Source organism: Anomaloglossus baeobatrachus, chromosome 2 (genome assembly GCF_048569485.1).
Source record: "Anomaloglossus baeobatrachus isolate aAnoBae1 chromosome 2, aAnoBae1.hap1, whole genome shotgun sequence".
Classification (NCBI taxonomy): domain Eukaryota; kingdom Metazoa; phylum Chordata; class Amphibia; order Anura; family Aromobatidae; genus Anomaloglossus; species Anomaloglossus baeobatrachus.
This window is the reverse complement of record NC_134354.1, coordinates 534443919-534458172: the sequence shown is the minus strand read 5'-3', so window position 1 is coordinate 534458172 and position 14254 is coordinate 534443919. Positions and strand designations below refer to the sequence as shown.

The window sequence follows — 14254 nt, the reverse complement described above, 5'->3', positions numbered from 1 at the left end:
CTAATGGGCCGTTAACTGATATCACCTTTGCAACAAACAGAGGGCTGCCTCCATTTTTTTTTCATTGAATAGCGGTAGTGCAACAGTTACCTGGGAGGCTTGGCATTCACAGCAACAACGTGGAAGCCAAAGTGCTGCTCTAATCTTCAATTTTTTTTATTTATCTATCTCTTAGGTAGCTATCTATCCATCCATATAACTATTTTCTATCTTTTTTTCTGTCCGTCCATCCATCCATATATTATCTATCTAGCTATCTATCATCTGTCTATCCATCCATGTATTATCCCTCTATCTCTTTATCGATCTGTATCTCTTATCTATCTATTCGCGCACACGCACACACGCACACACGCGCACACACATGCACGCACACACACACACACCTGTCTCTTATTCAGCTTTAGATTCCTACAATGACCTTTGGTCACATGATTTTATGTCAGAAAGATCTTGAAGCAGTGTTAGCATCAGGAAATAAACCGTGGGGCCCCTAGGAGAATGGGCGCCCTGTGAAATTTCCCGGTTTGCTCTCCCATCCCTCTAATGCTAGTACTGCATACCAGCCTTTCACCTGTTCAGTTCAAATAGACATTTGGTCACATGACTGTAAATTCATGAAAGGTCCTTCAACAATCTATACCTCGGAATACAATTGCTGGGGTCCCTTAGAGATGGGGGCCCTGATAAATTGCGAAGTTTGTCTCCCCCTTAATGCTGGCCCTGACTGTAACTAGGGCTTATTTTTGGAGTAGGGCTTATATTTCAAGCATACTGCAAAAATCCTGTGAAATCATGCTAGGGCTTATGAGGTAGGTGTTACTTTCGGGGAAACACAGTATTACCCATTGGAGTTATTACATTTGACTTTGTTGGAATAGTCAGGTGTAATGCCTTTGGTGGGCTTATCTTCTCTCCAGAAGTGTTTTGAGCAGTTATATTTTGGCTTTCTTTTCTTTTATATAACTTACAAAGATTTTTTTCCATTAAATTATTTTATTTATTGTATAAGTATGTATGTTGTATTGCTGGCCTATGGCAGCATATACAGTAGAATAATTAAATGTGTGTTTTTCTTCAAGATGAGGGTGCTGCAGCCACTCCAGATTTTGCAGATATGTCTCCAGAGGGTCCGCAGCCTCCAATGATTTTGTTACAACAGTTACTTAGTGCAGCTACACAACCATCACCCGTGAAAGCGATATTTGATAAGCAGGAGTTGGAGGTAAATTGCTAATATGTAGTACTTTTCATTATGAAATATAATTTTGAGTGTTAAATTGTAATGACCCAACTTTGCATTTTTCCCCAATCCAGGCCGCGGCACTGGCAGTTTGTCAGTACTTGGCAGTGGAGTCCACACATCCATCATCTCCACTCTTTGATGACTTCTGCAGTTCAAGTGAAGTTTCTTCCCCTGTGACTGTGCAGCACATCTGCCCTGCAAAAGTAAAAAAGCGCAAACCATCTCCCATACCACCTGTCCCAATTGTTGTACAATTGATGGAAATGGGCTTTCAAAGGAAAAACATTGAGTTTGCTCTCAAGTCGCTGTCAGGTGCATCTGGAACTGCTTCAAGTTCTCCAGGTACTTTCCGGCATTTGTCCTTTGCTAAAATTAGAAATAAGCTTTTTCTTATATTTAATTAGCATATATTTCTGCGTCCAAATTTTGTTTTCAGATATAACCTGATTTTGTAGCTTGTTTAAAAAGTTATTATCAATATCTATACTCCTCTTCCTCCTTGCCATGGGAGCACTCATGCTGATTGATAGTTCGGACCAGTGTCAATGTTAAGCTTCTGGCTTGATCTGTGTGCTCTCCTGTTCTGTAAGCGTAGGCAGCTTTGCTTATACAGTATCAGTGGAATGCAGAGACTCTAAACTTGTCTGGATCCAGTTATCTGGAAAACTTCATAGTAGTGCTTGCAGTTTGTATAGCAAAGGGCTATCATGTGTGGTCTCCTTACCTAGGTTACTAGCCACCTCAGACTACAGAGGTGGCCAGTAACCTAGACATTGAGAAGTATACTTTACATGGAGCTTTTTCTTAACCTGTGACATACAGCGTGTGAAATACGTATTGAACAAGTCACCAATTTTCTAAGTAAATGTAAATGTATTTCTAAATGTGCTATTGACGTGATTTTCTCGCCAGATGTCGGTAACAACCATCCAATCCACACAGGCAATTAAGAAACTAAACCATAGATGTGCATAAATTATGTGTCATAATTAGAAATGACACAAGGAAAAAGTATTGAACACATGAAGAGAGAGGTGCAAAAAGCAATGGAAAGTCACGACACCATCTGAAATCTGTCAGCCATTAGAAAGCAATGCTGCCACCTAGTGAATAATATCAGCTGGTTCAACTGATGGCCTATAAAAAGGTGTCTCATTACCATGGTATCACACAAGAAACATTTCATGATGGGTAATATCAGTGAGCTGTCTCAAGACCTTTGCAATCTTATTGTTGCAAAACATACTGATGACAGAAGAATTTGTAATGTACTGAAGGTTTCAATGAGCACTGTTAGGGCCATAATCTGGAAATGGAAATAACCTAATTTCACCATAAACCAACCATGACCAGGTTCTCCCTGCAAGATTTCAGGCAGATGAGCAAAAATAGTTATCAAAAGACTTCTCAAATAGCCAATGACCACCAATACTACAGGAAGACCTGGAATCATCAGGTACAATTGATTCAAAGAAAACAATAAGTAATGTACTCCATTTCCATGGCCTGCACGTACGCTCACCACTCAAGACTCTATTGCTGAACAAAAAGCATGTTCAAGCATGTTTAAGGTTCACTCAACAGCATTTACACAAGTCTAAGAAATACTGGGAGAATATAGTTTGGTTAGATGAGACTACTATTGAGCTCTTTGGATGCCATAATAAGCACCGCGTTTGAAGACCCTGCATATTACGCCAAACCGTATACCAACAGTGAAGTTTGGAGGTGGGAGCATCATGGTCTGGGGCTGTTTTTCAGTATAGGACACTGCCAAACTTCAAATAATCGAAGGAAGGATAAATGCATTAATGAACCAAGACATTCTTGATCAAAATTTGCTGGCATCTATCAGGGTTTTGAAGATGAAATGAGGGTGGACATTTCAGCAATACAATGATCCCAAACATACAGCCAAGGAAACTGTCAATTTGTTTCAGAGAAAAGGAAAATAACTCTGCTAGAATATCCAATAGAAAATGTATGCAAAAAACTAAAGCTTAGAGTTCGTACAATGAGTTCACATAACCTAAAGGATTTTAATAGTGTTTGTGGAAGAATGGGTCAAAATCACATCTGAGCAATGCATGCCACTAGTTTCTCAGTACAGAACATACAGAAGCCTCTTGAAGCTATCATCACCAATGAAGGCTTTTGTGCAAAATATTAACCTCTTCATGATGTATAACGTTTGTTAATGTCATTTTTAGTGTCCAGAAAGAAAAAAGCAATGTTTAGGAAAGGGGAGGTAATCCCTCCACCCTTCATAGTGGGCATAAATTCACTGTCAATGTTTAATAGGTAGCAATAATGAATATTAAAACTTAGCTTTTATTTAAATATAGTAATAAAAATAAATACACACAATTCTTTACCTCCTTCGGCAAGTGAGGACTAGAAATTAAAAGAACAGTTTAACCACCAAAAAAGAAATATCTGATAGTGCTCAGTCTTTTTAAGTGACTAAACTCCATGCTAAGTCTCACAATTAATGATACATATAATTATGGGTATGTAATAAAAATGATAGTGGTCAATAACAATGGACTGGATAAACCAGAACAGTCTCGCCCATCCTGTAGATCCTATAAAGTCATTGCATAGGAAACAAGATCCAGATGGTTCCTATTGCCAAAAATCATTCATGAGAAGAATCTATTTTACGTATAAGCCCTATTTTTCTGGCCTTGGTAATTCCCAATAGTTCCTGCCCTGACAAGAACAGTCCATAGATAACACACACGTTCTGAGTGGCCTTTTGGTTTGCACATATCAAGGACAGAGTTTGAATCATGCACCTTGAAAAGCTGACAAGTGCTATTTCCCCTTATGGATCTTTGAGAGAGGAAACTCATCTGGAGGCACCAAGAAGGGACAGTCTAGGGCAGAGGCCTCAAACACGCGGCACCTGAGGCTGCTTTTTGTGGCCCGCAGACACTGTGACGATCGCAGCTCTATGCCAGGAGTCGGTAGGCAAGGTTTTATAGTATAGTTCAATCATTTGTGGTGCTGTGCAGAGGAGCTGTCTGCACTACACCAATGGATGACGCGGCCAAACAGATGCAAAGAGGTGATGTCGCTGTATGATGTCACCTCCTTTCATCTGATTGGCCGGAGGCAGCCATTAGTATAGTGCTCAGAGCTCCTCTGCGCGGCACCGCAAATTATTCAACTGTACTATAAAACCCTGCCTGCTGGTGCTGGCTCCCACCATAGAGCTGCGATCGTCACGCGGTCTGCGGGCCGCAAAAAGCAGGCATGTGCCAACGATCAGGACCCGCTGTGTTCTGGATGCGGCAGGTCCTGACTGCGGGGCCATGAGTCTCCTCCTCAGGAGAATACAGGAGACCGCGGCTGCTCTTGCCCACTATCTGGGTTTGGGCCACTGCGGTCTCCTTGCTGTATTGTCAGTACGGAGGACACTTGCGACTCTGAAAACCGCACCGTAGGTCAGTGTTTGCTGCGGGCCGCACATGCACAGTGGATGGGATTTCTAGAAATCCCATCCACTCTGCTGGTACTGTACAACCCAGCGCTCTCGACGCAACTGAAACATGCTGCCTCCAAAATGCTGCAAACACTGATCAGCACGCAGCCTAATAAGAGGGAACGGAGGAAAGGTGAGAAGATTTTTTTTTCTTGCGTTTGTGAAGAGCGGCATAATAGGGGAGACGCAAGAGGGCACAAGGATGGGCACAATACGGCCTGGGACAGCTCATAGAGTCCCACGGCTTTCAGTATCATCTCTACGCTGATGATACGCAGATCCACCTCTCTGGACCTGACATTACCTCTCTACTAACCAAAATCCCACAGTCTGTCTGCTATTTCATCCTTCTTCTCTGCGCGATTCCTAAAGCTTAACATGGACAAAACAGAATTCATTGTCTTTCCTCCTCCTCACTCATCCCCTCCAAGAAGCCTTTCCATCAAACTTGATGGTTGCTCGCTCTCCCCAGTCTCACAAGCTCGTTGCCTTGGAGTAACCCTCGACTCTGCTCTATCCTTCAAGCCACACATCCAAGCCCTCTCACCTCATCCAGACTACAACTCAAAAATATCTCCCGGATCCGTGCTTTCCTTAACCAAGAATCAGCAAAAACATTAGTGCATGCCCTCATCATCTCCCACCTCGATTACTGCAACCTCCTGCTCTCTGGTCTCCCTTCCAACACTCTTGCACCCCTCCAATCTATCCTAAACTCTGCGGCCCGCTTAATCCACCTCTCCCCTCGCTATTCCCCAGCCTCGCCACTCTGCCAATCCCTTCACTGGCTTCCCATCGCCCAACGACTCCAGTTCAAAACATTAACCATGACATACAAAGCCATCCACAACCTGTCTCCTCCTTACATCTGTGACCTAGTCTCCCGGTACCTACCCGCACACAACCTCAGATCCTCACAAGATCTCCTTCTCTACTCCTCTCTTATCTCCTCTTCCCACAATCGCGTACAAGATTTCTCCCGTTCCTCCCCCATACTCTGGAACGCTCTACCACAGCATATCAGACTCTCCCCTACCGTGGAAAGCTTCAAGAGGAAACTCAAGACCCACCTCTTCCAACAAGCCTACAACCTACAATAACCCTCAGTCCAGTACACCACTGCGCAACCAGCTCTGTCCTTACCTATTGTACCATCACCCATTCCCTGTAGACTGTGAGTCCTCGCAGGCAGGGTCCTCTCTCCTCCTATACCAGTCTGTTTTGTACTGTTAATGATTGTTGTATGTATACCCTCTTTCACTGTAAAGTGCCATGGAATAAATGGCGCTATAAAAATAAATAATAATAATAATACTACTCGGCAGAATACTACAAGGATGAGCACAATACTACTCGCCAGAATACTACAAGGATGAGCACAATACTACAAGGATGGGCATGAGGATGGACAATACTACAAGGATGGGCACAGTACTAAAAGGCACAAGGGTAGACAATACTACAAGGATGGCCAGAATACTACAGGGCACAAGTATGGGCACAATACTACAGGGTACAAGGATGGGCACATTACTTGGGGTACAAGGAAGGGGCACATTACTATAGGGCACAAGGATAATAATAATAATAATAATTTTATTCATTTATATAGCGCTATTAATTCCACAGCGCTTTACATACATTGGCAACACTGTCCCCATTGGGGCTCACAATCTAGGTTCCCTATCTGTATGTCTTTGGAGTGTGGGAGGAAACCGGAGTACCCGGAGGAAACCCACGCAAACACGGGGAGAACATACAAACTCCTTGCAGATAGTGTCCTTGGATGTGCATATTATACAGCACACAAGGGGGACATTACTACAGGATGTTGGATAAGATGACTATGATGCTGCTAATGGTAAAACATTATTAGAAGGGGATAAAATGTAAAAAAAAATCAAAATAAAGCATAACTTTTTGCCATTAAAAAAATATTTTTTTTTATTTATATAGATATTCTTAACTAAACAAAGTGCAGGTTTGTTATAATAAAGCAACAAATGTTCAAAAGAGTGTATAGAAGATGTATAGAAAAAAAGTGTATAGAAAAAAAACCCAAAACATTGAATCATTGAAAATGTCACTTTGTCCTGCAAAGAATGCGGCCCCCCTCAATTTTTTTTTGCTATGTGCGGCCCATTCCCCTAGCTGAGTTTGAGACCCCTGGTCTGGGGTCACTCGGGACGTGATTGTCAGCTGTGTACTGCCCGTGTCAGGGCAGAAGCTATTGGGATCTACCAAGGCCAGAAAAATAGGGCCTTTTAGGGTACAACCTTGTCACCAATGAGGTTTGGCAATAGTAGCCATCTGGACTTGGTTTCCTATGCGATGACTCCTTAGGATCTATAGAATGGGTCTGATTGCTGTGGTTCATCCAGTGCTTTATTATTGACCACTGTCATTTTTGTTAAGTACCCATCAGTGTATGGATCATTACTGTAAACTTTATACTTTTAAAATATACAGTAAAGTAATCCGTTTGGCTAACTGCGTAATAAAAAACAAAACACCAGTGTTACTTTTCTTTGTCGCTCCATTGGGAGACCCAGACAATTGGGTGTATAGCTTCTGCCTCTGGAGGCCACACAAAGTATTACACTTTTAAAAAAGTGTAACCCCTCCCCTCTGCCTATACACCCTCCCGTGGATCACGGGCTCCTCAGTTTTATGCTTTGTGTGGAAGGAGGCACACATCCACTCATGCATTCTCATACATAGTTATGTCGGATGGAAGAAAAGAGGACCCCGATGGGGTCCCCGGCATCTTCCCTTCTCACCCCACTACGTCGGCGGTGTTGTTAAGGTTGAGGTACCCATTGCGGGTACGGAGGCTGTAGCCACATGCCTTCTCCTTCACCATCCCTTATGCGGCTCTGGGAGAAGTGGGATCCTAAGCGGTCATCCATGAGCTGGGACCGTGCTCCATCCGCAGCCCCTGGTGGAACCTGCCGGACCGGAGCTTCTTCACCCCCAGGGACCGGGCCCTGCAACTGGAAGGTACTCTGTCTCCCCATATGGGGACCGTACAGAGAGGGTCGCACCTTATCCCCGTAAGCCGCGGTAGTTCCGTCCGTTGTCTTTTCGGCGGACTTCCGCGACGACCGTGCCTGCTTGTCGGGCGCGGCCTTAAATTTAGTCCCCGGCTTTGCCGCGGCCTAGTTGTGAAAAATCCCGCCCCCGAGCCTGCCTGTCAGGGGTTAGGGCGGGATTGCCGACATGACGTCGGCTTTGAGGGCTGGAGCATCCTGCATGTTTCCCTCCCCCCTCATTGACCACTGTGGGGACTCCAGATTCCCGCTCTTTGCTGGCACCGCCCTCGGCTCCACACCCCCCCTGAGAGCTCCGGCAGCCATTTTTAGCATTCTGCCGGTGGATGCTACTCAGCAGCAAAGCTCTGCAGCTCCGGGGGATCCACGACAGGGAATCTGGAGGACACACTCCGCTCGTTAGCGGTTGGTAAGCCACACCGGTCACGGTGCTGGTCCCCCTAGGGTGCCGGGATGGATATATATATATATATATATATATATATATATATATATATATATATATATATATATATATATATATATATATATATATATATATATATATATATATATATATATATATATATATATATAATATATATATATTATATATATATATAATATATATATATTATATATATATATATATATATATATATAATATGATAGATATATATATCGGTTCGGAAAGGCTGTATACCCTTTTCCTATATACCCTCAGTGGTCACTCTCCTAAGAGACAACAGCATGTCGTCCACAAGGAGCAAAGCTACTAAGGCACAGATTTTTTTTCGCGGCCTGTACCTCTTGTGGGGCTATGTTGCCTGCGGGATCCACCTACTCTCACTGTGATCAATGCTCGACTCCTGCCACGCTTGCTCAGCCGGAGCCTAGAGCACTTGTGGGCCCCTCGGCTCATGTAGATCCCCCTGCTCCCACTGAACAGGCTGCAGGGACAGAGTCACCGTCGTTGGCCTCTTTCGCTGAGAAACTCTCTGTCACTTTCTCAGGCCATTGCACAGTCTATGGACAAATGGTCATCTAAGCTCCTTGAAGCTTTGCAGTCCAGACCGGGCCCTTCACAGACCCCGGCCCCTGTTAGTCTGTCTCCTCCAGGCCCTTCTCGGTCCGCGCCGCTGCGCGCTCCCAGGATAGCCCCTAGGCCCCAGGCGGAGGACTCCTGCCCGGACCACAGCCCCAGACCGGCTAAGCGTCCTCGCTGGGACTCTTCCCCGGCCTCCTCACGCTGCTCTGGATCCCAGCTTGAGGACTCTCAGGATGACGAGGCGGACAGGGGAGCTCAGGGCTCTGACCCTGACTTCGCCCTTAACCTTGATACCCCTGAGGGGGACGCCTTAGTAAATGATCTTATCTCGTCCCTCAACCAGGTGTTGGATCTCACACCACCGCCGCCTCCTGCAGATGAGTCGGCTTCTCAGCAGGAGAAACACCAATTCCGTTTCCCTAAACGTACGCGCAATACGTTTTTTGATCACTCTAACTTCAGGGACGCTGTCCAGAAGCCCAGAGCGGTCCCGAACAAGCGCTTTGCTAAACGGCTCACTGACACGCGTTATCCCTTTCCAGCTGAAGTCGTTAAGGGCTGGGCACATTCTCCCAAGGTGGATCCTCCAGTCTCTAGAATGGCTGCTAGGTCCGTTGTGTCTGTTGCCGATGGCTCATCCCTGAAGGATGCCACTGACAGACAGATAGAGCTCTTGGTGAAGTCTATTTATGAGGCCACGGGCGCGTCTTTCTCCCCGGCCTTTGCGGCCGTGTGGGCTCTCCAAGCAATCTCGGCATGTCTGACTGAGATTAATGCTGTCACGCGGAATTCTGCTCCACGTGTTTCTTCCTTGACCTCTCAGGCATCAGCATTTCCGTCCTACGCCATGAACGCCATCCTGGACTCCGCTAGCCGTACGGCTGTAGCATCCGCTAACTCTGTGGCAGTCCGCAGGGCCATGTGGCTGCGCGAATGGAAAGCAGACGCTGCTTCCAAAAGGTTCTTAACTGGTTTGCCTTTTTCTGGCGACCGTTTGTTTGGCGAACAGTTGGATGAGATTATTAAGGAATCCTCGGGAAAGGACTCCTCCTTACCCCAGTCCAAACCTAAGAGACCTCAGCAGAGAAAAATCCAATCGAGGTTTCGGTCCTTTCGTCCCTCCGCCAAGCCCCAATCCTCTTCGACCAACCGGCCGGAGAAAGGCCAGAGGAACTCCTATGCGTGGCGGTCCAAGTCACGTCCCCAAAAGGCCGCAGGAGGCACTGCCTCCAAGACAGCCTCCTCATGACTCTCGGCCTCATCTAGCCACATCCTCGGTCGGTGGCAGGCTCTCCCGCTTTGGCGACGCCTGGTGGCCACACGTTCAAGACCGATGGGTGAGAGACATTCTGTCTCATGGTTACAGGATAGAGTTCAGCTCTCGACCTACGGCTCGTTTCTTCAGAACCTCCCCACCCCCCGCGCAGACAGACGCACTTTTTCAGGCAGTGGACGCTCTTAAGATAGATGGAGTTGTGATTCCTGTTCCCCTTCAGGAACGTGGTCGCGGTTTTTACTCCAACTAGTTCGTGGTGCCAAAAAAAGGACGGGTCTTTCCGTCCCGTTCTGGACCTCAAGCTGCTCAACAGACATGTGAGAACCAGACGATTTCGGATGGAATCGCTCCGCTCGGTCATCGCTTCGATGTCACAAGGAGACTTCCTAGCATCGATCGACATCAAGGATGCTTATCTCCATGTGCCGATCGCACCCGAACATCAACGTTTCCTGCGTTTCGCCATCGGGGACGAACACCTCCAGTTCGTCGCATTGCCCTTCGGCCTGGCGACAGCCCCACGGGTTTTCACCAAAGTCATGGCATCCGTCGTGGCGGTCCTGCACTCTCAGGGCCACTCGGTGATCCCCTACTTGGACGATCTCCTAGTCAGGGCTCCTTCTCGGGTGGCGTGTCAACAAAGTCTTTCCGTCACTCTGGAGACTCTCCAGCAGTTCGGGTGGATCATCAATTTCCCGAAATCCAAGTTGACACTGACCCAATCACTGACTTACCTCGGGATGGAGTTTCATACCCAGCCAGCGTTAGTCAAGCTACCGCGAGACAAACAGCTTTCTCTGCAAGCGGGGGTGCAATCACTTCTTCGGAGTCAGTCACACCCCTTAAGGCGCCTCATGCACTTCCTGGGGAAGATGGTTGCAGCTATGGAAGCAATGCCGTTCGCGCAATTCCATCTACGGCCACTCCAATGGGACATTCTTCGCAAATGGGACAATAGTTCGGCTTCCCTCGACAAGAACATCTCTCTTTCCCTTGCAACCAAAACATCACTTCGGTGGTGGCTCCTACCCACATCTCTGTCTCGGGGAAAATCCTTCCTACCTCCACGGACGCGAGCCTGTCAGGTTGGGGAGCGGTTTTTCTCCACCACAGGGCTCAAGGAACCTGGAATCCAATAGAATCGTCCCTTCAGATCAATATCCTGGAGATAAGGGCAGTATATCTAGCCCTACTGGCTTTCCATCGGTGGCTGGAGGGCAGGCAGATCCGAATACAGTCGGACAACGCCACTGCCGTCGCGTACATCAACCACCAAGGCGGCACTCGCAGTCGTCAAGCCTTCCAGGAAGTCCGCCGAATTCTGCAGTGGGTGGAAGACACAGGCTCCACCATCTCCGCAGTTCACATCCCGGGCGTAGAAAACTGGGAAGCAGATTTTCTCAGTCATCAGGGCATGGACGCGGGGGAATGGTCTCTTCACCCAGACGTGTTTCGAGAGATCTGTCGCCGCTGGGGAACGCCGGACGTCGACCTCATGGCGTCACGTCACAACAACAAGGTCCCGGCCTTCATGGCACGGTCTCAGGATCACACAGCTCTGGCAGCGGACGCCTTGGTCCAGGATTGGTCGCAGTTTCGACTGCCATACGTGTTTCCCCCTCTGGCGATGCTGCCCAGGGTATTACGCAAGATCAGGTCCGAATGCCGTCGCGCCATTCTCGTCGCTCCAGTCTGGCCGAGGCGGTCGTGGTATCCGGATCTGTGGCATCTCGCGGTGGGTCAACCGTGGGCACTTCCAGACCGCCCAGACTTGCTGTCACAAGGCCCGTTTTTCCATCTGAATTCTGTGGCCCTCAACCTGACTGTGTGGCCATTGAGTCCTGGCTCCTAGCGTCTTCAGGGTTATCTCAGGATGTCATTGCCACCATGAGATAAGCCAGGAAGCCAACGTCCGCCAAGATCTATTACAGGTCTTGGCAAATCTTCTTATCCTGGTGCTCTGATAACGGTTTTCCTCCATGGCCGTTTGCCTTACCCACATTCCTTTCATTTCTACAATCTGGAATGGACAAGGGTTTGTCCCTCGGCTCTCTCAAGGGGCAAGTTTCGGCGCCCTCCGTGTTTTTTCAAAAGCGTCTAGCCAGGCTTCCGCAGGTCCGCACGTTCCTGCAGGGGGTTTGCCACATGGTCCCACCTTACAAACGTCCGTTGGAACCTTGGGATCTTAACAGGGTCCTGACGGCTCTTCAAAAGCCGCCTTTTGAGCCGCTGCGGGATGCCTCTCTCTCCCGTCTTTCGCAGAAGGTGGCTGTTCTGGTGGCAGTCACATCACTTCGGAGAGTGTCTGAGCTTGCAGCGCTGTCATGCAAAGCCCCCTTCCTGGTTTTTCACCAGGATAAGGTGGTTCTGCGTCCTGTCCCGGAATTTCTCCCTAAGGTGGTATCCCCTTTTCATCTAAATCAGGATATCTCCTTGCCTTCCTTTTGCCCTAATCCAATTCACCAGTGTGAAAAGGATTTGCACTCTTTGGATCTAGTGAGAGCACTCCGGTTCTACGTGTCTCGCACGGCGCCCCTGCGCCGTTCAGATGCGCTCTTTGTCCTTGTCGCTGGCCAGCGTAAGGGCTCTCCGGCCTCCAGGTCAACCTTGGCTCGGGGGATCAAGGAACCGATTCTTGAGGCCTACCGTTCTTCTGGGCTTCCGCTCCCTTCAGGGCTGAAAGCCCATTCTACCAGAGCCGTAGGTGCGTCCTGGGCATTGCGGCATCGGGCGACGGCTCAGCAGGTGTGTCAGGCAGCTACGTGGTCTAGTCTGCACACTTTCACGAAGCATTATCAAGTGCATACCTATGCTTCGGCAGACGCCAGTCTAGGTATGCGAGTTCTCCAGGCGGCGGTTGCCCACCTGTAAGAGGGGGCCTTTTTCGGCTCTTTTTATTGAGGTATTCTTTTACCCACCTAGGGACTGCTCTTGGACGTCCCAATTGTCTGGGTCTCCCAATGGAGCGACAAAGAAAAAGGGAATTTTGTTTACTTACCGTAAATTCCTTTTCTTCTAGCTCCTATTGGGAGACCCAGCACCCCCACCCCTGTGCCCTTTGGGCTGGTTGTTCTTTTGTGTACACATGTTTTTCATGTTGAATTGTTCTTTTGGTTCATGGTCTTCAGTTCTCCGAACATCCTTTGGATTGAATTTACCCTAGATCAATTTATAAGTTTTCTCCTTCCTGCTTTTGCACCAAAACTGAGGAGCCCGTGGTCCACGGGAGGGTGTATAGGCAGAGGGGAGGGGTTACACTTTTTAAAGTGTAATACTTTGTGTGGCCTCCAGAGGCAGAAGCTATACACCCCAATTGTCTGGGTCTCCCAATAGGAGCTAGAAGAAAAGGAATTTACGGTAAGTAAACAAAATTCCCTTTTTTGTAATTGTGATACCTTTTAATGGCAAACTAAAATAAAATACCTGTCAGCGACCATAGGTGTGCCCAGCAGAAGGAGCTCTCTTGTGTATGGGAGTTTTGGAAGAGATGTAAACAATTTGCCAAACAGTTTTTCGGCTGACCGTTATCTTAAGTGTTTGGAGGGCTTTAATCTGTAACAAATCTGTCTACGGTTACTATAAAAGTCTATGGAGGGTGAAAAGCTCAAGGATAATAAGCAGCAGTGCACACAAACTTCTAAAAATGCATACATAATTACTAAAATATTATTATTCCTCTTGTACACACATTGTCACGCATGGGTTAGTGGAGGTCCGATGTGAGGCCAAACAAACAACAAAATAGGAGTAACACCACAACAAACAAGGGGTATACCTGGGACACCTTAACGGTGGGCCCTAGCGCTAGTGAGAGGGAAGATGGGCACCTCCTCACCTACCTGCCGCTGTAGCCTGCACTCCTAGCAAGTCCCTATACAGGTTCCTCACCTGTCGCTGAGCTGGAACATGAAGCCCTGAGATGACCCTATAATGGTTCCTGGCTAGGGAGTGGGCAGGTGATGGACATTAGCCTCCCCACTGCACTGAATCAACACACCAGGAAAGAAAGACAGACAGGGAGGAAACACCACAACAGACTGCTGCAGTCAGAATCGAGACTTGAGCCACTCCAGCAACTCAAAGAAAGAGTTTCACCAGCTCCTTCCATCTCCAACACCAGAATCCAAATGAATCAACAATAACTGGCACCCTCTGCTGGTAGCAGAGG

The 14254-nt window shown here is 47.4% G+C and overlaps 1 protein-coding gene across 5 annotated transcripts in view; it reads left to right on the top strand.

Moving 5' to 3' along the window:
• Nucleotides 1–14254, top strand: part of HERC2 (HECT and RLD domain containing E3 ubiquitin protein ligase 2) — a 415490-nt gene that overhangs the window by 238436 nt on the left and 162800 nt on the right. For all 5 annotated transcript variants that reach the window (XM_075336618.1, XM_075336619.1, XM_075336616.1 and 2 more), the window contains exons 45-46: nucleotides 1083–1225; nucleotides 1318–1588. In XM_075336618.1, the coding sequence (XP_075192733.1) occupies nucleotides 1083–1225; nucleotides 1318–1588 (414 nt within the window). The remainder of the gene's footprint in view (nucleotides 1–1082; nucleotides 1226–1317; nucleotides 1589–14254) is intronic.